The sequence below is a fragment of the Mirounga angustirostris genome, unplaced genomic scaffold, assembly GCF_029215605.1.
Source record: "Mirounga angustirostris isolate CCGP_5_RB_7025 unplaced genomic scaffold, mMirAng1.0.hap1 SCAF_4, whole genome shotgun sequence".
Taxonomy (NCBI): domain Eukaryota; kingdom Metazoa; phylum Chordata; class Mammalia; order Carnivora; family Phocidae; genus Mirounga; species Mirounga angustirostris.
Genome location: NW_026991712.1, coordinates 63,575,607 through 63,601,819, shown reverse-complemented (window position 1 = coordinate 63,601,819; position 26,213 = coordinate 63,575,607). Strand labels below are relative to the sequence as shown.

At 38.2% G+C, this 26,213-nt stretch overlaps 1 protein-coding gene across 7 annotated transcripts in view; it reads left to right on the top strand.

Annotated features, from left to right (window-relative positions):
* PREX2 (phosphatidylinositol-3,4,5-trisphosphate dependent Rac exchange factor 2) overlaps positions 1–26,213 on the top strand; it is a 303,757-nt gene that overhangs the window by 55,758 nt on the left and 221,786 nt on the right. For 6 of the 7 annotated variants that reach the window (XR_006794332.3, XM_064588242.1, XM_064588240.1 and 3 more), the window contains exons 2-6: positions 9,701–9,772; positions 11,350–11,472; positions 13,801–13,905; positions 20,546–20,647; positions 24,193–24,354. Coding sequence is in view for 6 of the 7 variants with exons in the window: in XM_064588242.1 (XP_064444312.1) it covers positions 9,701–9,772; positions 11,350–11,472; positions 13,801–13,905; positions 20,546–20,647; positions 24,193–24,354 (564 nt within the window). In the remaining variant the exon portion in view is untranslated. Of the gene's footprint in view, positions 1–1,459; positions 1,672–9,700; positions 9,773–11,349; positions 11,473–13,800; positions 13,906–20,545; positions 20,648–24,192; positions 24,355–26,213 lie in introns of those variants that run through there. The other variant, XM_064588241.1, reaches the window with a different exon arrangement.

The window sequence follows — 26,213 nt, the reverse complement described above, 5'->3', positions numbered from 1 at the left end:
CAGTGCTACTGAACTACTGACAAATGATTTATTAATCTATCAGTTTTTGGAGTTTTGTATGGATGGAATGTTGTCATGGCAGTCTAGGGACAAACTAATACCTGTTTCAAAGATGAAAACATGGTGCCCATACATTTTCTGTAGGGTTATACAGTCTGGTGGAGAGCAGACATGAAAACCGGAAGTATTTTATAATTGTTGTTCATTGTTGAGTGGAAAATACATGACAAAGGGAGCTTTAAAAAATCTACTTAGTTTGAAAAGAAATTTAAACATAAATTCTCCCTAATTATATATATTTTTTTAAGATTTTATTTATTTATTTGAGAGAGAGAGAATGAGAGACAGAGAGCAGGAGAGGGAGGAGGGTCAGAGGGAGAAGCAGACTCCCTGCCGAGCAGGGGGCCTGATGTGGGACTCGATCCCGGGACTCTAGGATGCATGACCTGAGCCGAAGGCAGTCGCTCAACCAACTGAGCCACCCAGGCGCCCCTCCCTAATTATAATTTTAATAAAAATGTGTTGGACTTTTTACTCATAATCTAACAAAATTATTGAAATAAGAAGATACATGGAGAAATATGGGACATTGCTAAAGCTCAGGAAGACACAAAAAATTCCTTATTTTTATAATGTAGCCCAGAGAGGTTGATAATGAGAAGCTTTTAGCCTCAAATTTGTGAATTTCCTTAACACTGCTATAGGTATTTTGGGATTGTATATGCCAGTGGTGCTCAACTGCACCACTGGGGGGGTGCAGAGTGGGCTTGTGGCAATGTAGAGAGACATTTTGGGTTGTTGCAATTGGGGATGGTAGGTCCTGTTAGCATCTAGCTGGTTTAGGCCATGAAACTCTTAAACATCCTACATGTACAGGACAGACCCCACAACCAACATTTTTCTGACACAAATGTCAAGAATGTTAATGTTGAGAAACCCTGGTATCTGGTAATGAAAAAGAAAAAAGTTTATATGATAATCTTATATTCCAAGTTGCTGATGAATATATGGGAAGATAATACATGAGGGGAATTAATACTACACAGTCATTGTTGGAGATACTGGGGAAACCCAAGTGAACAAAACAGATAGACTCTGCCTTCATAGAGCTCTGGCACCAATGTGGGGGACTAGTAAACAAACAAATACATAAAATGGGACATGGAGGAACAGGTAGTGCCATAGGGTAAATAAAGTAGAGGAATGGGGTAGGTAGGGCATGATGGGGGTTGGGAAAGGGAACACTTAGACTGGATGGCCATGAGAGACCTGAAGCTTAGAACTGAGTGACAGCAGGAGGCAGCCAGATGAAGAGGGTGTAGGCAGAGGAAGCAGGTTGTGAAAAGGTGCCAAGGTGGAAGTAGGCGTGTTTTGTTGGGGAGGCACAGGAAGGTGGTTGTGGTTGGGCAGTGGTCCAGAATGGGGAAGCTGGGATGAGACAGAATACGAGAGGAGGAAGGGGCTGGATCATGCTCATTTCTTTTTAGATTGAATAATATTCCATTGTCTGGATGTATTTATCCATTCACTTACTGAAGGACATCTTGTTTGCTTACAACTTTTGTCAATTATGAATACAGCTGCTCTGAACATCCAGGTTCAGGTTTTGTTATGGATAAATTTTCAACTCATTTAGGTAACTTTTAAGGAACACGATCGCTGAATTGCAAGGTAAGAATATTTAGGGTAAGAATATGCCAAACTGTTTTCCTAAATGGCTGTATCATTTTGCATTCCCACCAGCAATGAATGAGAGTTCCTGATTATTCCACATCCTTGCCTTTGGCACTCTCAGTATTTTGGATTTTGTCTTTTCTGATAGGTGTGTAGTATCTCATTGTTGTCTTAATTTGCAATTACCTAATGACATAAGATTTGAGCATCTTTTCATATGCTTATTTGCCATCAGTATATCTTCTTTGGTGAGGTGTCTGTTCTGTTCTGCCCATTTTTTAATTTCATTGTTGACTTTCTTATTGTTGAGTTTTACTAGTACTTTGTACATTTTGGACAATAGTTCTTTATCATATATGTTATATATTTCTTAGGGAAATACTTTCTCCCAGTTTGTGGCTTGTCTTCTCATTCTCTTGTCATTCACAGAGGAGAAGTTTTTAATTTTAATGATGTCCAGCTTATCAGTAATTTTTTTTCATGGATCATGCCTTTGGTGTTATATCTAAAAAAGTCATCACCATTCTCAGTGTCGCCTAGAAATTTTCTCCTATGTTAATTCTAGGAGCTTTAGGGGCGCCTGGGTGGCTCATTCGTTAAGCGTCTGCCTTCAGCTCAGGTCATGATCTCAGGGTCCTGGGATTGAGCCCCGCATCGGGCTTTCCGCTCTGCGGGAAGCCTGCTTCTCCTTCTCCCACTCCTCCTGCTTGTGTTCCCTCTCTCACTGTGTCTCTTTCTGTCAAATAAATAAATAAAATCTTTAAAAAGAAAATTCTAGGATTCTTTATCGTTTTGCATTTTACATTTGGGTCTGATCCATTTTGAGCTAATTTTTCTGAAGGATGTAAGGTCTGTGTCTAGATTCCTTTTTGTTTGTTTATTTGTTTTGTTTTTTCACATGTGGCTGTTCAGTTGTTCCAGCACCATTTGTTAGAAAGACTATCCTTTCTCCATCCTTTTGCCTTTGCTCCTTTGTCAAAGCTTAGTTGACTATATTTGTGTGAGTCTGTTTCTGGGCTCTCTGTTGTATTTCATTTATCTGTTTGTTCTTTAACCAAATCCACAGTTTTGATTAATGTGGTTTTGTAATAAGCCTTGAAGTCAGGTAATGTCAGTCCTTTGACTTTGTTCTTATTCTTTAATATTGTTTTGGCTATTCTGAGTCTTTTATTCTCCATATAAACTTATAATCATTTTGTTGATATCCAAAAATAACTTGCTGGAATTTTTATTAGAGTTGTGTTAAATCCACAGATCAGGTTAGGAAGAACTAACATCTTGACCTTATTGAGTCTTCCTATCCATGAATGTGGACTATTTCTCTCCATTTATTTAATCTTTTTTTGGTATTTTTTATCTGAGTTTGGGGGTTCTCCTCCTGTTGTACATATTTTGTTAGATTTATACCTAAGTATTTCATTTTTGGAGGTGCAGATGTAAGTGGTATTGTGTTTATAATTTTAAGTTCTGTTTGTTCATTGCTGATACAGAGGAAAGTGAGTCACTTTTGTATATTATTAACCTTGCATCCTGCAACCTTGCTATAATAGCTTCTAAGTTCCAGGAGGTTTTTTGTCAATGCTTTTGGATTTTCCACATAGACAATCATATCATTTGTGAACCAAGACAGTTTTATTTTTCCTTTGCAACCTATATACCTTTTATCTCTCTTTTTGTCTTATTGTATTAGCTAGGAAATACAGGACAAATGCTGAAAAGGAGTGGTGACAGGAGACATTCTTGCCTTGCCTGATTGTAGGGGGAAAGCTTCAAGTTTCTCACGAATATATGTGATTTTAGCCATAGGGTTTTTTTTTAAAGATTTTTTTTATAATGTTGAGGACATTCCCCTGTATTCTTAGTTTACTGAGTATTTGTCACGAGTAGGTGTTGGATTTGTCAAATGCTTTTTTCTGCATCTGTTGATCAGATCATATGATTTTTCTTTTTAGACTGGTAATGTGATGGATTTCATTAATTGATTTTAGAATGTTGAACCAGCTTTGCCTACCTGCGATAAATTCCCCTTGGTTGTGGTGTATAATTGTTTTTATACATTTTTGGCTTTTATTTGTTAATATTTTGCTTAGAACTTCTACATCTATATTTATAAGAGATATTGGTCTTTAGTTTTCTTGTGAAGTCTTTGGTTTTGGTATTAGGGTGATGCTGGCCTCATAGAACAAGTTAGGAGATGTTTCTTCTACTCTTGTCTTCCGAAAGAGATTGTAGAGGCTTGGTATAATTTATTCCTTAAATGTTTGGTAAAATTTAATAATTCTTATATGTTTTTTCAAATGTGTATAGATATGTTTTTATTATTATAGTAAATTCATTGCTCAGTTTTAGCACCTAGATTTTTTTTAAATATTTTATTTATTTATTTGACAGAAAGAGACACAGCGAGAGAGGGAACACAAGCAGGGGGAGTGGGAGAGGGAGAAGCAGGCTTCCCGCTGAGCCGGGAGCCCGATGTGGGACTCGATCCCAGGAACCTGAGATCATGACCTGAGCCGAAGGCAGACGCTTAACGACTGAGCCACCCAGGTGCCCCAGCACCTAGTTTCTAATATGCCAACTATGTTTATTATGTTTATTGCATATTGTCTGTCTCCCCCCACTAGAATATAAGCAGAAATTCTTGACTCTTTTGTTTATTGATATATTTTATATGCCTAAAACAGTGGCTCTCAACATACGCTTTGCAGTCTTTAGGGTTTTATAACATCCTTTTGGAGAATATGTAAGGTCAGAACTATTTTAATGGTGATACTAAGGCTTTATTTGCTTTTTTTCCCCCCACTATGTTGACGCTTGCACCGGTGGGGGAAAATCAGTAGTGTGTAAAACTGCTGATATTTTAGTGTGAATCTGAGCAGTAGCACCAAACTGTAGTAGGAGCCACCATATACTTCCCGTTCCTCACTCATGGAGGAGTCGCAAGGGGATGCCAGTTTCACTTAAAACTGTAAAAATTATTAAATTTATTAAGACATGACTCTTGAGCACATGCTTTTCTCATATTCTGTGTGATGAAATGGGAAGTATACCTAAGTACTTCTGCGGCATACTCAAATATTATGGTTGTCTCCAGGGATAGGATTTGTGATTGAGCTGCTATGGAACATTATATTTACTTGAAATAACAACTGTGAGATAAACTATGGTTTCAGTTTCAGGGCATCTGGGTATTTGGCAGATAGTTTTTTCAAAAAAGAATGAAGTAAGCCTGTCACTTCAAGGAAAAGAACTGATAGTATTTGTTGATGATGATAAATTCAAGTTTGCAAGTGAATTTAGAGTTTTGGAAAATTTATGCTTATGAGCTCGATGTTTTCCTAATACGTAAAGACTTTTCTAATGAGTTGGATACTGATATTAACTAATGTGATGTGGGTTTTCTTTGATATTAAATAACAAAATGTGTTACTATTTTGAAGATATGTTTAACTCCCAGTGAATCATTGCTAAAAAAATTTACAGCATCAAGCATAGATAATAGATCCCTTCAAATTGCAAGATAGATCAATTGGTTTTAATGCAACAGAGTATGGAAAGTTCACTGATATTGTTGGCTTCAGATTAAAATCATGACTAACCTTTAAGAAACTACCACTTAAAGAGTTTTGGTGTTGTATTAAAGAAGAATATCCACAACTATTTGAAAATGTTATAGCAATGAATATATCTGTGTGACTTTTGAGAGTGATCTACTGTGCATGCCTGACTGATGAAAAGTGTGGGGAGGACAAATATGAGTTGAAGGAGATAAATTAGTACATCAAAATGATAAAATAAACTGGTGCATTCTGGGAATAAAATTCATCGTGGACTTTGCCTTACCATTTGAGCAAGCAGTGGTCCAGACGGACAGACATGGAAGGGAATTGCTGTCCTCTCCCTCTTAAATCTTCATGAGTTTTCTTACTTCTTTTACTTTTCTTTCTTGGTAGCACATTTGTGACATTTTTAGCTTTCTTAAACTTTAACTAATGTATGGCATCTTATTATCCTGTTTTACACGGTAGGAAAAAAACAATGTGGAGGAAATTGAAGAGAAGATGGAGAGTTCTGTTCTCTGTGTGGGAAAAAAAAAGCCCCTGACTAGAGTGACGTCTAGGAATGCGTTGTGTAATCATTGTTAGGGGAATTCTGGCAAACTGAGTTCATGCTAACACCTGCAAACTGGAAGGTACAAGCAGGGGCACCTGGGAGCCTCACCTCCTCCAAATGCAACTTAGTCGGTCTTAGCTCACAGGTCTCTGCATCTCTCTAGCATTCAGAGATTATTATGCCCCGTTTATGCAGCCCAGGTTTGATTTTCATAGTTGGAGGGAGGGTCCTCTGGTGGGATATCAGAAACACCAAGTGGCAGACAGAGCCAGAGGGTATTGTGCATAGAGGGAGTTGACATAGGGTTTGAAAGTCAAGAAGAAGTAACTGAACCCATTTTCTCGATTGAGACTCACTTGTTTCCTTACAGTCTGTTTCTTTAGTCTCTGGAAGAATAAACTTAAAGGAATGTTCATCATATGTGGTCTCTGGACCAAGTGCATCAGAATCATCTAGGGAACTTACCCAAAATGCAGATTTCTGGGTCCTTAACTAGTCTGCTGAATCAGACCTTCTGGGGACAGAGGAATCTGCATTTAGATGAAACTCTCCAAGTCTTGTACACAATAAAAAGCTTAAGAACCACTGGCATTACAAGCTTTTTCCTGTACTTATTTTCAATGTATTTTTATCAGAGTGAAATGATCTAATTCTGATGAAATTCTGGACCAAAGGGAATGAATGAAAGCAGAGATAAAACAGCATATGAAGGGGCACCTGGGTGGCTCAGTCAGTTAAGCGACTGCCTTCAGCTCAGGTCATGGTCCCAGGGTCCTGGGATCGAGCCCCACATAGGGCTCCGTGCTCAGTGGGGAGCCTGCTTCTCCATCTCCCGCTCCCCTGCTTGTTCTCTCTCTCTCTCTCTCTGTCAAATAAAATCTTAAAAAAAAAAACAGCATATGAAATCCCTCATGTATTTTTGTATTTAGGGTATTAATGTTTCTTTGACTGGTCGGAGAAAAATTAAATGCTCCAATTACAAAGTCTGAAGGGACTTTGTAGATGCTGGTTGTTAAAAGAGGATTCTGAAAACACATTATTTTTCTTTATCTTAAGGAAGGAAGACTTACATGTTTTGTCAAAAATGTCAGTTTCTGTGATTTTTGTGCTCTAGGAAAACTATCTGAAATCTGCCTGAACTGTGTATAAAATGAAGTTCTTAGGAAGATAAATGCTTGATCAGAAATGCTAACAAGTTCCAGGTTTTCTTTCATATACAGTTAAACAAAAAGTTCCATGTTGTCACGGACGATAGGAAGATAAAGAGTCAGATGAAGATACAGTTTACTTTCTTAGTTTGTATGTTCCCTTCTAACTCATATTTTGATTCATTTGTACTGCCTCCTAACTTTAATTTATGAGCTTCAGAATGTGACTGAGTTCAGTTCATGAAGAAAAGGTTTATAAATGTAGAGGTGAACTTTCAGCTTTGCTTGCACGAGAGATTACCTGTTTACTGTGTGGTCAACACGAAATGTAAACTAGGCGACTACACCACCATGTTATTTTAAGACTAAATGGAAAGAACTAACGGAGCATTTTTAGAATGGAAAAGAGTCAATAAAACCAAATCTAAAATTGAAGATTAGACTGATACTAATTAAAATGGGCAAAGTCAGAAAATTCAAAATCTCTTTTCATCAACAATTACACCTCCTTTAGATAATAGTTCAAAAATCATGTCACATGTCTCCAATAAAAAAATAAGGTGACATCCAATACTTTCTTAGTCAACTTATTTAATTCAGCTGAATTATTTCATTCTGTTGAGGCTATTAGTACTGATGTGGCTTTGTACTTATAGACTGAAACATGAACAGATTGAATCGGGAATAGAGATGGGGCTGAAGCTAATGCTAGCAATGAGATCCTCTGGCTCATTTGTTTTCTTTTAAATAGTTTTGTTTTTCCTTTTACTAAAGTTATAGTATGCTCACAGCCAAAAATTCTGAGCATGAGAAAGTGTACTAAGGTCACATTGCTGCATTTTGATATATGCTACATATTTTCTCGTAGTATGAATGCACACTGCCATTACACAAGTATATTTATGTATACATACTTGTATGTAATATGTATATGTGTGTACATATATGTGTGTACCTATCAAGAAAGCTGCTTAGTAAATTTGTTCACCAAACAATATTTTATAGACATCTGTTTATATATATATATTTTTTTTTTTAAAGATTTTATTTATTTATTTGAGAGGGAGAATGAGAGAGAGCACACGAGAGGGGGGAGGGTCAGAGGGAGAAGCAGACTCCCTGCCGAGCAGGGAGCCCGACGCGGGACTCGATCCCGGGACTCCAGGATCATGACCTGAGCCGAAGGCAGTCGCTTAACCAACTGAGCCACCCAGGCGCCCTGTTTATATATATTTCTATAAAATTTTTTATCACATTCCATTTATGATTATAGTTCTGCATAGTATTTTGTAATTTGCATGTACCATAATAAAATTGATTCCCTTATTAAGGGGCATTTAGGTTGTTTCCACTGTTTCCGCTTTTGTAATCAATATACTGTAACCCCTTGCCTGAAAGTTTTCTTGGGATAAATTCCTGGAAGAAGAATTTCTGGGTTAAAGGGTATGCCCATTTAAAAATTTGAGATATATTGTCAAGTTGTTCCCAGAAATGTTGTGCCATTTTATACCCCCCTCTTTTTTTTAGGGGGGGGGCAGAGGCAGAAGGAGAGAGGGAATCTTAAGTAGGCTTCACACTCAGCATGGAGCCTGATGGGCGGCTCCATCTCACAACCCAGAGATCATGACCTGAGCTGAAAGTAAGAGTTGGACACCTAACCGACTGACTCACCCAGGCGCCCCTGTGCCATTTTATACTCTTACTAGTAATGTCCTTGAAGGTGATAACTTTGGAACATTATGAACAATACTGGGTTTGCTTAATCTCTTAAATCTTTGTAAATATAGCATGTCAAAAATGGGATTCTTACTTTAATCTTCATTTGTTTGATGTAGTATCCAGAGATTCCCTGGAGACTCTGTATGCCCTGGGGATTGGTGGGCTGTGTGGTCATACCCTAACTTGGTTGGTATGCCTGACGTTCTTAAGACAGACAAGGGAAACAATGATTTCACCTGGTCACTAGGTGGTTAATGAACAATGTCTTGGAGACACAAGCCAGATTTGCTGGATGGAAAGTCACTTCTCCTTTTCCTTCCAAACTTTCTCTTTTAAGACCCAATATAAATAGCTCTTTCTACTCTTCTTTTCCTTTGCAAAAATAATAGCTTATTTGGTCATGGGTCCAAGGTTAATGACTTATTAAGAAGAATCCAGATCTTTGAAATACTAAGGAACTTACTTGCTTGCCGTAGGGCTATGGGGGGAGCCCTGACCTGATCCCAGAAATACAAAATCTGGCTTTCTAAAACTTGGGAGGGGGTACGTAGGAAGAGAAAGGAAATCCTTTCATTCCTTCTTGAAGAGTCACTCTCTCTCTCTCTGTCTTTCCTTCTCTTTCTATCTCTTTCTGTCTCTTCCTCCCTATCTCCTTCCCTCAATCTCTCTCAGTTCCAAAAGGGTCACTTTGGAATTTCTGCCCTCTGCCTTTTTTTTATCAGAAATCCCATTTTTCATTAGATTTAGAAGTTTAGGAAACATTTGACTCTTAAGTGTTTACCACAGAACGTTGAGATCATAGTAGATAAATTTAGTTCATATATACATGATCACTTTTGGTCCTGCCCCAAAACTCTGAAGGATTTAATTCCCAGGGAGGAGCCACAGTGAACCCGGGTTTCACCCTTTACCACAAAACTATTATTCTCAGTAGTTATTGGATTTTTAACTCTGGTTTCCTATAAGAAATTTAGTTCTGATCAACACCCTGTTATTTTATTAACGTAATGTTGCCTTCACAATATCTTTTTTTTTGTTTCATGCAGGCATTCTTACACCGAATGAACCAGTATGCCGCATCAAAAATTGACAAAAATGTAACAGAAGAAACAGTGAAGGTGAGGAGGCGCAGTTGGCCCTCAACCCAAGTGCACATTCCCCTTTAGCTAAAATTTCATCTGTGGGATGTTACTCTAGGCTCTTCAGCTTCTCCTCTGTTCCAGGATAAGTTCTGCGCCAGTCACTTAAATGGGCAACCCTGAGAAAAAGGGAAACGAGGGTTTGGGAAGAGAAACAGGGTGATGAGGATGGTGTAGAAGACATGGAGCAATTTTTTGCCAAGGCCTTAGGACAGTTTGAGAAGAGGAAGAAAAACAAACCCACAACTGAGAATCTCAGCGTCTGTGGGGGGTGGGGGCAGAGCCTGTGTGAGAGCATTGCCAGAGGCGTCTTGGGAAGGCAAGATGTGGACAGATTTGACTACCAGTCTCTGATCACCAAGAACAAACGATTTGGATGGTTCAATGGTGCAGAAAACGTCTGCATAATATCTTCAGCTCAGAAACAAATGTATAAGCCTTTCCTTTGAGGCTGCAGGGAAGGAAAATGATGAGTTTTGTAAAGGGGGAAGACGTAAATGAAAATTAATTGTACTACCATCATTATTCATTTATTTTATTTTATTTTATTTTTTAAAGATTTTATTTATTTATTTGACAGAGAGAGACACAGCAAGAGAGGGAACACAAGCAGGGGGAGTGGCAGAGGGAGAAGCAGGCTCCCCGCTGAGCAGGGAGCCCGACGCGGGGCTCGATCCCAGGACCCTGGGATCATGACCTGAGCCGAAGGCAGACGCTTAACGACTGAGCCACCCAGGCGCCCCCCATCATTATTCATTTAAACTGTATAAATTATCATTGATATTTATTTTTGGTGCTGATTTGCCGTTTTATTTTACTAAAAAAAATTCCCAAGGATTTTTATAAGCCCTTCTGACTATTTTTTCATAAATTAAATACTAACTTTCAAATTATCCTTACCATGGGAGCATTTTAGTTTGCATGCTTTAAGTTGCAAGCAAAAGACACTTATTATTCAAATGGCTTGAAGATACTTCGGCTCTCATTTGGGGACTCCAGACAGAAGAGAAGGTTCAGGACCTGTGACTCAGGGAGATCAATAAGTTTGCCAGGTTCTGTCTAGCTCTTCACTTTGCCATCCAGGTTATCCGCTTTGCCCCTTGTCTGGCTCCTCTCGCCGCTGACCCTGTAGCTGCCCAGCTGTCACTTCAGACACAGCCCCTTTCCAGAGGGGAAGAGGGCTGTCCATTCCAGGATGCCCTTCCAGAGAGCAAAGAAGCCCTTGCCCCCAAAAGCCTGCCAGCAAGTCCGCCTGCACTAGGTTATCTGCCACCCATTCTCACTAATGGGGTGGGGACTGTCATGCTTGGATTTAGTCACTCAGGCTTTTCCTGAGAGCCAGGAATAGGTTCCTGGTTCCCAGAGTTGTGTGGGAGTGGAAAGGATGTCCAGACAAAATTGGAGCTCTGCCCTCTGGGCAGGTGGGAAGGATAGCTATGCCCCAAAGTTTTCAGCTTGGAGAGAGAATGCTGTACTCTCATGGAGTTTTGTGGGGGGTTTTTTTGTTTTTTTTTTTAAACTGCTTCACTATTGCACTTACTTACATTTATTTGCAGATGCTGTTCTCAAACATTGAAGATATCCTCGCTGTACATAAGGAATTTTTAAAAGTCGTGGAAGAATGCCTACATCCAGAACCTAACGCTCAACAAGAAGTGGGAACCTGCTTTCTTCACTTTGTAGGATCAGTTTCTGTTTATTTTAAAAGCTCTTCCCCACCCCCACTCCCGATTTTAAGGTTTAGCTTTTGGCACAGTAGAATGTGAGAATTCAGCATTAGAAGTAAAATGTAACACCAAAAGTTTGGGGTCTTTTAAGGCCAATGAAACCTTCCACTGAGAGCCAGAAAAGGGGTGATCCATTTTATTCAGTGAAGAATAAACAGCCTTTTCTTTTTCCCAACAAGTTAGTTCTTCGCATCCTCTGTAGCTTTGAATTCTAATGAATATTCAGGCTGTTCATAATGAATGGATTTTTATGTTTCTCTCAAACATAGAGCATATCCCTTTTGAGGCAGAAAATCCTTACTCTTATAATGGCATGATGAGCCTTTTGTGAGTCAGAATGTTCCTTGTTAATCGACTGGTGACAAGCCTGCAGGTGAATCAGCCGTGTCACTCTAGGTACACAGATGCCTGAGTCTCAGTGTTTCTCAAGGATGGTTTCTCAGAAGGTTGTACTGAGTGGTGCAGAAGAAAAACCAGCCAGTCCTCAGTTGTTTCTTACACGTCACGCTCGTGTGATCATTTCCATCTCTTTGGACATGGTAGTTGAAATTATTTGTGCAATTGATTTATAAAGTAAAAAGACACCTGTAAAATGAAAATTGTTTTCAGAACTAAAGGGCATTCATACCAAAAAAAAAAAAAAAAAAGTGCTATTTATACCATTCCACTGATGCTAATTTTCAGAATACCCACCTGAATTCCTTTCTTTACCAAAATGCTGTATAATTAATCTTTTATTTAAAAATGCATAAGAGTATTTTATCATAGAAATCAATTTTTGTTTATTTTTATTTCTGTTTAGCCTTTAGAAAGGTATTGATATATAGTTTCTAGGTCTGTATTTCTATATGTAGTGAGCAGATGCTGCATATGTTCTTTTTATAATCAGGAAATATTTCATAAAGGTAATTAATATTAAATGGAGAGAAGCTCCTTGGCATAGGAAGATCAAGCCATGCTTTCTTTGGGCATGACTGGAAACCATGCATGTTTGTGTCCACTTAATCCAGACTGTTCCTTTTCATGAAAGAATTCAAATCTTCTGCCAGCTGGAGCATTTGCTTTCTTAGTCCAGGACTGCACATGGGAATCTTGCACCCTGACATCCATTTCCTCAGTAACACACTATGAATCTGTCATCCATGAATTTCGCTAAACTATTTTTGAAGTGTGTTTCATTCTGGGTCATACCATCTCTTGAAATAAGCAATTCAGTATATTTTCTACTGGCTATATAAAATAGCACTCAGTGTTGCTTTCCAAATGCATGTCTTAGAAATTTCAGAGGACACACTTCTGTTCCAGTATTTGATTGATACGTTTTCTGTGTCTTCCTCTTATTGGTACTGCTTTGATAGATACTGATCCTAGCCACTGAGAGAAAATCTAATGATGGAAGGGTACTTAGAGATCATGATGGTGAAATTACTCCCTCTTCGAAAGTACCTCTTCTGTTGCAAATGTGAGGGTTGTTTATTTTGTTCCTAACTTGATCATTTTTAGTGACAGCTCCAAGCGTTAGAGAATCTTTATGTTAATCCTGAATCTGCCTGCCGTTGCCCATCATTGATTGCCCTGGCAATTTCTACCCAGGGGTCTTAGTTTTGTGCTTTGGAGCTACATAGAGTTTTAAGTCTGTTACAATATGACAGCTATCTGAAAGTAGCTATCATTTCCTTACTTTATTATACTAACAAATATCTCTGTTTGAAATGACCTCTCACGTGTAGTGTCTCCAAAGTCCATCATTATCTTAGTCACTTTTTGCTTGATACTCTCCTGTTTGTCCATGTCCCTCATAAACACAGCTGTCCAGATTGGTGCATACAAACTACAGGATACTAGGTCTCTCTATTCCTGTATGATCTGGCACATGCTTTTCCCTCTCCCTAAAATGCTTCCTTCCCTCTCCCTGCCTGGGAATGATGGATTGATTCATCTCTCTGGACCTTGCTCAGGTATTACTTTTTTTTTTTTAAAGCTGTATCTGGATCCTCTCAGGAAAGCTAAGTACTTTCTTCTCTGTAATTTGCTACTGTTTGGTTCATTTACTTATTATTGCATACATCATATTGGACTCTAGTTAATATAAGGTATCTTTTTTCCTAGGCTATTCTTCATGGATCAGAGAAAATTGATAAATAAACTGTAGAGCTCCCAAAATATAGTAAATATAGTAAACGCTTTGGACACATAAAGCTTGTCCACAAACATCACACAGGTTAATCTTTCCAAATGGCTACTAACATGACTCTAACTTATCCTTATTCGAATTCACAGAAAGACAAGTTTCGTATCTACGATGAATATTGTAGTAACCATGAGAAGGCACAGAAATTGCTTCTTGAACTTAACAAAATAAGAACAATCCGCACATTTCTTTTGGTAAGTATATGTTTAAGTGTTACCATATGCTGTGATTTGTTGATAGGCTCACTAAGGAGCCAACGACTAGCATCAGTGTGGTGTAAAAACTACTCGTGGAGCAATGCTCTAAATGTGTCCAGGCTAGGAGACTAGAGTCCTTTGATAAATGTAAGAAGGGAGAGTTGGCAGAAGCTTGTGCATGGGAAAACACTGATAATGCCCTCTCCTGGTTGACTATGAATTGTTTGTGAGAACCACAGATTCCTAGTGCGAGAAGACGTTTATGCCAGAGTTCATCATCGCTTTTATATCCCTCAGCTCCCTAGGGTTTCATTTACTTTTGCTAAGAGAGCTGTAAGTGGGGCGGTCACAGGAAGGAAACAGATCCTGGGTATTGTAGAAAAGAAATTTAAAGATAGGTCTTTCTTCTACATACATTCCTTATTCACTTTTCACAGAAAGAACAAGAATATATATTTAATTTCTCCAAAATGCATATTTTGGTAGTAATTTGGACAATTGCCAGTGAGGACCACATCGTAATTGTACAATTCAATAATATTTAGCAAATTGTGGAGTGGAGCAACCATCCCCATTATCCAGTTATAGAGATTTCCAGCACCCCAAAAAGTCCCTCATGCTTGTTCACCGCCCACTCTGCAACCACCGTGAACTCTAGGCAATCATTTGATTTACTTTCGATCTCCATAGTTTGCCTTTTCTGGATAGTTCGTATAAATGGAATCCTTCAATGTACTTTTTTTTGCCTGGATTCGTTTATTGAGTAAAATGTTTTGAGGTTCATCCTCATTATAGCATATATCCATATGCCATTCATTTTTATTGCTGAATAGTATCCCATTGTATTAGGATATACCATATTTTGTTTATCTATTTGCCAGTGTATGAACATTGGGTCAGCAAGCAAGTATGATTAATAATGGACCTTGAAGATCATTTCAGAGAGAGATAGTTATTAGTACAGAAAAGTCAGGAAATGTCCATTTTGAGCTATTTTATAAACAATGCTGAGATGAACATTCACGTGCAAGTTTTTGTGTGAATAATTTTCATTCTCTTGGGTAGATGCTAAGAGTGGAACTGCTAGGTCACAGTAAGTTTATGTTTAAGAAACTGCCAAAGTGACTGTGCCATATACCCCAGCAATGTATGATGATTGCAGTTTCTTTTTATCTTTGCAAACACATGGTATTACCAGTTCCAAGTATAGCTGTGATAGTGGATGTGTAGTTTATCTCAAGGTTATTGTTATTTGCATTTCTCTCATGGCCAGTGATATCAGGCATGCTTTCTAGGTTCTTATTAGCCATTCCGCATATCCTGTTGGTGAAATGCTTATTCAAATCTTTTGTCCATTTTTAAATTGAGATGTTTATCTTATTGAGCTATAAATGTTTTTTATTTTGGAGACAGCTACTGTATCTGATATATAATTTGTGAATATTTCCACCCAGTGTGGTTTGTTCGTTTAAAAATGTTATCTTTTGAAAATCAAAATTCTTACCTTTTATTGAAGTCCGATTTATTAAATTTTTTCCATATGAACATGTTTTTGTTATATTTAAGAAGTCTGTATTTGGGTCTTATACTTTGTTAAGTTTATTACCAAGTGTTTTACTCTTTTTGATGCAGTCGTAATTGGAATGATCTTAATTTCATTTTTTTGGATTGTTCATTGCTACCATATAAACATTTGACTTTTACTTATTTTTGTTTATTGTATATTTTTGTATTCTGTGGTTTAAATTCATGTATTGTTCTAGTAGGGTTTTTTTTGTAGATTCTCTAGGATATTTTACATATGGGATCGTGTCATCCGAGAGTAAAGACAGTTTTATTACTTCCTTTTCAATATAGATGTCTTTTTTTTTTTTTTTTTTTTTTTAACCTGGGCTTTTGCACTGGTTAGAACCAGTACAATGTAGAATGGAAGTGGTAAGAACAGACATGCCTGCCTTTTTTCTGATCTTAGGGGGAAATCAGTTTTTCATCATTAAATGTGATGTTAGCTGTAGGTTTATTTGCAGATATCCTTTTCTGCTTGAAGAAGTTCTACTATATTCATAGTTTGTTAAGAGTTTTTATTGTGACCTTTTTGCCTTTTCCAATATAGGTGTTTAAAGCTATGAATTTTGCCCTACACACTGCGTTAGTTTTATTCCATAAAATTTGACATGTGTTTTCATTTTCATTCAGTTTTCGAGAATGTCTAGTTTCCTTTGTAATATCTTTAGTCTATTCTTTATTTAGAGTTTGTCTTGGAAGGCAGTTCTGCATGGGACTTGTGTCCCTGCACATTTTCTGAGCAGAGGAACTGACTGCCTTTGTTCTGGCCAATCTTTTAAAGGATGTTTATATCACCAACAGCCTCAGAAGGTAGAGATATTCTCTTCCTCCTAAGAGGCGGGCAGTCACGCCGGCTGCCCTCATGAAAGATACACGTTTCTTCGCTTCAGGTCTCCTCTCCTGGTGTCCATGTGCATGGGCCACCTGGTCTTCCTTGTCTTGCGATGTGGGAACTGAGCCGTGGGAAACTGGCCCCAAAATAGTGATACTCTGGCTACCGCTATTGCTATAAGGAAAAAAAGTCCTATAGGGCGCCTGAGTGGCTCAGTTGGTTAAGCGACTGCCTTCGGCTCAGGTCATGATCCTGGAGTCCCGGGATCGAGTCCCGCATCGGGCTCCCTGCTCGGCAGGGAGTCTGCTTCGTCCTCTGACCCTATCCCCTCTCATGTGTTCTCTCTCTCTCATTCTCTCTCTCTCAAATAAATAAATAAAATCTTTAAAAAAAAAAAAAGTCCTATAGCTCTGGCCTAGGAGTGTCATGTGTTCTTCCAGCACCCATAAATCTCTGGCAGGTTAACTTTTGAGCTTGCAGGTAGGGTAAAGTCTTAGAATCATCAGTTTTAACATTCTGTTATTTTATTTCCCAATATTGGAATTTTCCAAATTTCTTTCTGTAGTTGATTTTTTAAATTTAATTCCATTCTGGCCAGAGAACATATTTAAATCATTTTAAGGCATTTTTATGGCTTAGCATATGGTCTGTCCTGGAGTTTTTTGTTTTTTTTTTTTTCCTCTGTATGTTCCATGTGTGCTTAAAAACTATGCATATTCTGCTGCTGTTGGGCGGAGTGTTCTATAAATGTTAGGTCATTTTTGTTCATAGTGCTGTTTCTGTCTTCTTTGTCCTTTCCTCTAGGTGTTCTGTCAGTTACTGAGGGTAGGATATTGAAATCTATAGGTATAATTGTTAAATTGTCTGTCTTGCCTTTCAGTTATGTCAGTTTTTGTTTTAAGTGTTTTGGGGCTCTGTTGTTAAATATGTATTCATTGAAAGTGCTTGTATTTATATTTCTATTGATCATAAAATGTTTTTCTTTGTCCCTAGGGATATTTCTTTTCTTAAAGTCTATTTTGCCTCATATTATTATAACCATGACACTTCTTGTACTGTTTGTATGTTATATCTTTTTCCATTATTTTCCTTACAAACTAGTTATGTCTTTCAATCTAAAACATGCCCCTGGAAGACAGTATATAGTCGTATCTTGCTTTTTTAAAAAATTTTATTTTATTTAAATTCAGTTAGCCAATGTATAGTACATCATTACGGATCTTACTTTTTTATCCAGCCTGACAATCTCTGCCTTTTGATTGGAGTGTTCCATTCATTGATCTTTAATGTAATTATTGATATCGTTGTATTGACATGTACCATTTTATCATTTTTTCTGTATGTGTTTTTTTCTTTTGTTGTTGTTGTTCCTCTGTTCCTCCTTTACCTTCCTTAGTGTACTATTTTACTTCCTCTGTTGATTTTTTTAAACTATGTATTTTAGGTTTTTTTGGGGGGGGTGATTGCTCTAAGAACAATATTCATCTTAATTTATCAAGTCTATTTCCTGAGGTTGGTTATTGTTTTTTGTTTGTTTTGTTTTGTTTTTAGTAACTTCCCTGGACTTGATTTGAGGACCTGTGACTCATGTATGTGCAGCTGTTATCTCTACTCTTTATAATTTAGCCTTTCTTTTTAGGGGTCACTCCAGTGACTGTTTAACTTAGTTCAGTTGGTGATTTGTCAGTTAACTGTCTTGTCTGTGGATCTATGTGTGAGTTTGGGGGGTGGGGGAGACATTCAGAGGGCAGGCAGTTTTCAAGTCAGATCTGGATTTTTCTTTCGCTGGGGATCCCCCCCCTCCCCTTGGGTGTTTTCTGCATGTGCACAGTCTGGCACCTGCTCCAAGGAGGGCTGCAATCTCAGGCTAACAGAACTGTGGGCATTCTCCATTTTTCTTATGGAGTGTGCTCATTTTATTGGCAACACCCCCAGGTGTGAGACTTTTATTCTCTGCAGCCCCATCTGGAAGCCCCATCCGGTTTTCAGGGCCCCTGTCATGGGGCCACCGCAATAGAGCCACTGTTCAGGGTGCGCTGGGGAAGGTGGGGTAGGGGGAGGCAGGGGGAAGGTGGGAGAAGCTCAGGTGAGGATGCCATAGACTCCCACCGTTCTTACCTGAAAATTCAGCAGCTTTTCATGAATAAACACATCTCAATTTTTTGTTTGACTTTAGTTGATTTCCAGAGCCCTGAAATTGATATCTTTGACAATTTTGCTGAGTATTGGTTGTTTTTTGGGAAGAGGATTTACTGATCCCTTTTCTCTGCCACAGCCAGAAGAAGCTCCTATGCCACTAAAATTTTAGGGCCCTTTATATAAAGTGTTAGAACTTTGTCGTCTTAGTGAATCCATTTAGCTCTCAGCAGAGCTGACTGTTTGCCTTGGTCTAGTTTATTGACTGAATTGTGTCAAGCCCTGCCAGTAGTCTCAGAGGAGTGCTGGTTTTTAGATGATCCTACAGCACAGTCTGGTAGCAAACCTGGGCTTTTATAATTCCTGCCCTGGCACTCAGTGGCCGCTAATTACCCGAATGACTTTAGGAAATTCATTATATTGCTGGTGTCATTTTCCATCTCCATAAAATAGGGATAATAACAATCACCCTTGGGAAAACTGGTAAGAGTTTACAGATTTGGTGGTGGTATTATTTGGAGTACTTGGATATGCTGCCACCTCAATAAGTTGTCATCATCAGGGAAATCTCTGGGAGCTCAGGGAGAAGACATTCTTTATGTACACATTAGGAGAGAACTGGCTTTCATAAGCCAGTCTAAAGTGGCAACCAATGTCTGCTATTATGAAGACAGTTCATAATCTATACCGTACTATTAGACAAGGAATTAACAGTGTGTTAAGCCGTCATGAATTTCTTAGGGTGCTTCAACCCAGAGCTAGGTAAAGGGGGTGGCCGCATTTGTAAGGGGTGCTAACTTGTGTAGGGATACTGAAACATCACTGGAAATATAGTGAGATGTACATAGATGTGTTTCATATGGCTCCCCTGGGGACAATACCATGCAGAGTTGGAAAGAATATTTTGATAAACTGATTGCAATAGGGGATGAGGCCCTCAAAGAGCATGCTTGAGTCAGAACACTTCTTTGCTGCCCCGTCTTCTAAAGTGCCTGGGTGAAGTTAAAGTCATGGTGTTAGTTTTGCTGACTTGAATACACAAATTGCTGCTAAAGCCAAGTTGCTCAGGTCAGTGGGGCGGTTGTTCTGCTACCCTCAGTCTTTCCTTTTCATCCTTTCCTGCTCAGCACTTGGTCTCTCTTCTCAATGAATATAGGACAGTAGTAGTCTTAAAATGGTGGTCTAAAGGTTGATGAATCATCAGTATGATATTTGAGGGGCCCTTTTCTCCCTTTACTACGTATTTGTTAACTGCTTTCTTTTTGCCAGTTACTCTGATAGACATTGCAGAAGCAGGATTTGGCACAAGTTTCAAATCTTTTTTTTATTGATGGTCAAACTATAAACTAAAGACCAGATGCTTCAGGCTTTTTTTTTTTTTAAATGAGAGTTGATTTTCTCTTCTATTTCATCTTACTCTGCTGATTTTGAGATTTCTCCATTCATCTTGCCTCTCTGGGGATCATATCTGACCTCCTTCTCTGAGATTGGCTGGCCAGTTTCATTGGTGAGGTGTTATAGCTGAAAGTGACTTAGCAATCACTTCGTTGAAACATGACAGTTTGACAGGTTTACAGGCAGGAAAACTAGCATTCTGAAATCAACCCAAGTTACATCACTAGTCAGTGGCAAAGCACGTATAGAACCCAGTTGTCTCTAGGCCTGCTCTTTACCCCACAACACAACACCACAATTCAACTACAACACAACTCCCTATATAAGTAGGATTGATCTGTGTATCTTTGTGTCTATTACTTATTCATCCATCAGTCCATTCATCTGTCTGTCCATCCATCCATCCATCTACCCACTCATCTATCTATTCCTCCGTCTCTATCCTATCTCTTTTTCCTCAGACTTCATAGTCAGGAGAATATATAATAATTAATATTCAAAACATTTTGATTTCTATAACTAATACGAAATGGAAAAATACTTCTCTTTGTCTTCTGTAAATGGTATTTGTGATTGCAAGGGCTCATCTCAGAGAAAGAAACTGTATGGAGACAGGCTTTCACAAGTTTTAGCAGAAAATTTTATGATAGAAGAAAATTTCATGGCTTCAGGTTTAAAAAATCGTAATTATTTTTATCTCCACTGCAGAACTGCATGCTACTTGGAGGACGGAAGAACACAGATGTTCCCCTGGAAGGATATTTAGTAACACCAATACAAAGAATTTGCAAGTACCCTCTCCTTTTGAAGGTATTTTATGTGTTTATTTCACTGTAGTATTTTCCTTGCACCTGTATATTTTGCTGATGGTCTTTAAAAAATTTTTGTTTTAAATAATCTGATTTTCTAAAGAAAGGGCAGATCATGGTTACTAGGGAAAATAGCTATTTTGTCACATATGTATAGATTAGGAAACAAATCTTTTGGGAAAAGAGACTTTTAGTGCTCTTTGTAGAAAACATACTTGTTTGAGTTTTATTTAGAGTAAATGCATTAGTTTCAAGATAGATCCCATTAAGTACCTTATGACCAGTTTATATCGCATTTTATCTACAGGGTTCTTTATCTTAAGTAAATCTACTGTTGGTGTATTTTTTGGCTTCCCCTAACATTGGTGTCTTCTTGATGCTAATGAAGTTAAAGTGAAGATTACATAATTTCAGAGCTTGATTTTTGAATCAGTATTATAGGGAATGGTATGGGTCACGTGGGACAATAAATGATAGGATGTGGAATGACAGTGCTAAGCAAATGCTGCCTCTGGATGACAGGATATGTCCCATTAATGGTCGTAGGCCCCATTGCCTCATTACAATGACCAAAAGTGTTATTGTGAAAAACATATTATAATGTGCTAATTATGCTTGTACTGCAAAAGCATGCGAATAGATTAGAATAGCAATTCTGGAAATGGTGGTTTTGGAACTATAACAGCAGGATAGGCAGTTTGGGATAGTGGTTGAGCACATGAGCTCTGAGTTCAAATCCTAAGTATTCTGCTTACTAGCTGTGTGACTGAACACATAATCTAACCCCTTAAAACCTTGGCTTTTTATTAATGAAACAGAAATAATGATGATGGAATTGTAGCATATATCTGCAAGAATGTGTATAATGGATATGTATATCTGTTTGTGTATGTGTGTATATACATATATATGCATATGGAAAAGGTATTACATAAAAATAGTAATTGAGGGGCGCCTGGGTGGCTCAGTTGGTTAAGCGACTGCCTTCGGCTCAGGTCATGATCCTGGAGTCCCTGGATCGAGTCCCACATCGGGCTCCCTGCTCAGCAAGGAGCCTGCTTCTCCCTCTGACCCTCCCCCCTCTCATGTGCTCTCTCTCTCTCTCATTCTCTCTGTCTCAAATAAATTAAAAAAAAAAAAAGTAATTGAACTGTTTTATGCAAATCATTTAGCACAGCATGTACTCCATATGTTAGCTATTATTACTCAAATATATTTGATTCTGATTTATTTTAATAGATTAACTACTACTTGCTCTCTAAATTTTTAAAATACTCCAATATGCTATGCACATATTAACTGGTGTTCTTATTGATTTACTTTTTGAGAAACAAATGTAAGGAATTTGAGCTAAAAATACATTTTTTTAACTACAACTTCCGTGAGTTGCATAACTGGGTTTTTGTTAAAATTTCTTTGAAAACAATTTCTCCTTATTAAAAAGCAAGTTAAAATTGCTTGGTTAAGCCGTAGAGAGAAGCTAACATGGGTATGTCCAGTTCTGCAGAGCTTTAGTGTGGTCTTCAGAAGGTTAGGATGTTTGGTGCAAACCTGACTCCTATCTTTGAGAGTCCTTTCAGACTCCTGACTTGGTGACTCAGATCGCTTCAGCTATTCCTGGACCTGATTTTGGAATCCCGGGCATTTGTTTGTTTTAAGAGTCAGAAGGGATAGTGATATTAAGAGAAACACATCATGCTAGGTAGTCGTTCTAAATCGCTTCTGGATAGGGATGACCACCGGATGGGGTTGGCTGAGCTGACTTCTCAAAAGATAGAATCATGGACACATCCTTGCTTTGGAAGAAAAAGATCAACTCAGAGCACCTTCGAGAAGTGGAAAGATGACATCTTTCCCCCTCTTTGGATGATTATCTTCACAAAGAAACGTGAAGAAACTATTCACTGGTGTAGTAGATAAGTTGGTGTTGATAGTTTTGTTGTTGTTGTACCACTGTGCTGATAATCTCTTTGATTTTGGATGGTTTTATTTATTCAGAGAAAAACATTAGGGGATTAGGCTGTGTGTTAAAGAAAAGGTCGTATTTGTGGAACTTGAAATTATTGGTTTGGCCAAGCAGCACAGGGTTTTATTTATTTATTTATTTATTTATTTATTTATTTTTAAAAAGATTTTATTTATTTATTTGAGAGAGAGCATGAGAGGGGGGAGGGTCAGAGGAAGAAGCAGACTCCCTGCCGAGCAGGGACTCCCGGGACTCCAGGATCATGACCTGAGCCGAAGGCAGTCGCTTAACCGACTGAGCCACCCAGGCGCCCCCAACATAAGTTTTTTGATTTTTTTTTTAAGATTTTATTTATTTGACAGAGAGAGACACAGCGAGAGAGGGAACACAAGCAGGGGGAGTGGCAGAGGGAGAAGCAGGCTTCCCGTCAAGCAGGGAGCCCGATGCGGGGCTCGATCCCAGGACCCTGGGATCATGACCCGAGCTGAAGGCAGATGCTTAACGACTGAGCCACCCAGGCACCACCCCAACATAAGTTTTTAAATCTTGTCTTGGGTGTTAGCTCCACAGAACAGAGTGTGAACATACTGAATGCAGGGTCAAAGTGTATGGCAGCATTTTCAACAGTAACAGACCTCAAGAGAGCATAACAACTGCATATTTTCCCACTGTATGTTAAGAATTAAGGAAATTCTTTTGAAGACTTGCCTCAGGATTTCTGTGATTGTGTTAGTTACATGATGATGGCAACTGTAGTAAAGAAACAAATGACTAATTAAAAAGCAATGTGGTTACAACTGTCTAGACAGTGGCTGAATATGTTTAATTTTGTGCTTCTAAACAACAAACAGAACCTTTTAATATATTTAAAAGATTAAAGATCACTCTTGTTCTGATATCCTGAATGGAAAAAACCATAAAATGCCAAAAAAAAACCCCAAATCAAAACAAAACAAAAAAAAGCTCTTGAGGGGCATATGGCAATTCATTCATTGCAGAAAATGAACCTGAGTTATTGGTGAAAATAGCGTAAATTGTTCCTTTAGTGATGGAGTATCGTGGAACTTATAAATTTATTTTGCTAGAGTGTAAGACATTATTTAAAAATTTTGCTTTACTTCTGACATGTTTTTATAGTTTCTCAAAAGTGTATTAGAAAATAAGGCATTTAAATTATTTTTGAAATTATGGGACATATTTATTTAAAGGCTTACTGTTCTGTTAAAGACTCTAGGAAGACATACAAAGTTGTAGTTCTGTTGGAACAGCGGTCAATCTTATGAAAAAATTACATGCTGCCGGTGAGATAGTTGACAATTTGAAAGGAGAAATCTAATTTAGTTTCTGAAAACAAAATAGTTTGAAGGCCAAAAATTAAAGGAGCTGCAAGATGTGTATCAGAGTGACGCATATCCATTGGTTCAACCTTTCCTTTTTAATCTTAATCTTAGTGGAGTTTGTGATGTCACTTCTGTAAGTGGCTCTCACGATTTCTGCAGTTTTCATTTCCTGGTCAGTCTGAACCTGCTGTACCAGAAAGCTGAAGATCAAAGGGTGATTTGTTTTTTGTGTATAAACAGGAGTTGCTGAAGCGGACTCCGAGGAAACACAGTGACTATGCAGCAGTGATGGAAGCCCTCCAAGCCATGAAAGCTGTCTGTTCTAACATCAACGAGGCCAAGAGGCAGATGGAGAAGTTAGAAGTCTTAGAGGAATGGCAGTCTCACATTGAAGGCTGGGAGGTACATTCACTCTACTCAACAATGGAGCTTAAAATAGTTTTGTTACATCTTATGCTGTGTGTAGAATTGTGGACATTGGATGGAACCATAAATGGTCATTTTCCCAGATAATGTCAGAGAGCTGTAACCATTTCTGGAAAGTGCTGTCATTATTATTTTTTAAATATCTTTAAAGTGGCACTTAATTGACTTAACATCAACCTGAAAGCTTTGTGATAGAGCCATCTAATACTGTGTGGGTTATAAGCTTTGGTAGTTCAGTATTTGTGCATCTTGATTATCCTTTTTCCTGCCTTCCTTTGGTCCATAAGTACATAGCCTGAATCCTGGAGAGAGTAAGGATGGGGAATAATGCTCCATATGTGTTCTATGATAGTGTTATTTTCAGATTCTAAATTAGGTGTTTGATGAGGAATTTCGTTTTAAGCTCACTTAATCTCTAAATTTGAATTTCTTCATTTCTTAAATGAAGGAACCGTCTATGATGTGATTTTTAAGGTCCATTCAAGATGGTAAGTTTTATGGACTTATGATTCATTAGAGAAAGATTTTTTTAAATGATAAAGCAAACGAAGAGTGATATTCAGAATCTGTAATATGTTTTCATCTATGGTAACTTTGAATCCCCATTAGTACACGGGGTTGGAGCCCTGTATTATTTTAGTGTTATATAAAGCACAAACTAAAATTTTGTCTTTAAATTGGCTTAATTGAGAAGAGCATGAGCTTTCAACTAGGATAATTTATTTTTATAAAGTAAGCAATTAAGATTTTTTTTAAAGGTATAAAGAAGATTTAAAATGTTTCCAACCAAATAATGTATCACACAAAGTCAAGTGGATTGCTTTTTATCTTTAAGACGTTATAATTGATTGATTTGTTTCATATCTTCAATATGTTGGTTTCCATTTAGATCTAAAATTATACCCACTCAGATCTGCAAAGAAACCTCAAACGTTGACCTCCGGGAATTCCCCTATTTATCCACCCTTCACCATGAAACTTTTCAAATGCTAGCTGGGATCTAAGCTTTCTCCTCATCTATATTCTTTCATTTCAAGTGTCCAGGGTGACCTCGTATTTCAGCATGAATGCTACTTATTTCAGTCAATTAAAATGGTTGTGTGTTTTACAAATGATTCATGTTGATAATTCCTCTCCTGGGGAGTGGTTGTCCTGCTGGGTTGAGAAGAATGGACTGAAGTTTGCTTTTGTCGTTCTATTGTCACTTGAGCATTGGAAGAAAAACCGAACTTGCTTTAAATTGCAGGGTTTCTCATTGATATCTGCCAGGCCTTTTCCCCAAACGAAACCTCACAGATTCTTCTCAGTACTCTAGGGAAATGGAATCTGTCATAATTTTGTTCCTCCTCAGGTATATCCTAAAAATTGTGTCTACTGCAGAAATAAGAGATTCTTTATAAAGTGTTGATATTTCTTGCACTGGGCATGCCAGTTACTCAAAGGAAGAATGTGTGTGGATCATACTATGTCCATATACAGCCCGTAACAGTGCGTGCCTCAATCTCACCAGCCTCACTGTATTTACAACAAACAGAGCGCAAGAGGAAAATGGGGCATCGGGACAGAGGAAACGGGCTGCAGGAAATCAGATATGACTACAGTTCTAGCATGCACAGAGGAGATCATGTGAGTGTTGGGTCTCAAAAAGGGCAGCAGTGCAGATTCTACTGAGGTAGGATTTGAATATGATTGATTGCATAAGACACAGCACAGCCATGCTGCTTTGGGGAGTTTTGGGATGTTGAGGGAACGCAGCTTGGAGGAAGGCTCAGCCAACTGGTTGGCAACTTGTGATAAGAATCTGATTCCCCATCTCAGTCCACCGCCTTGGAGAG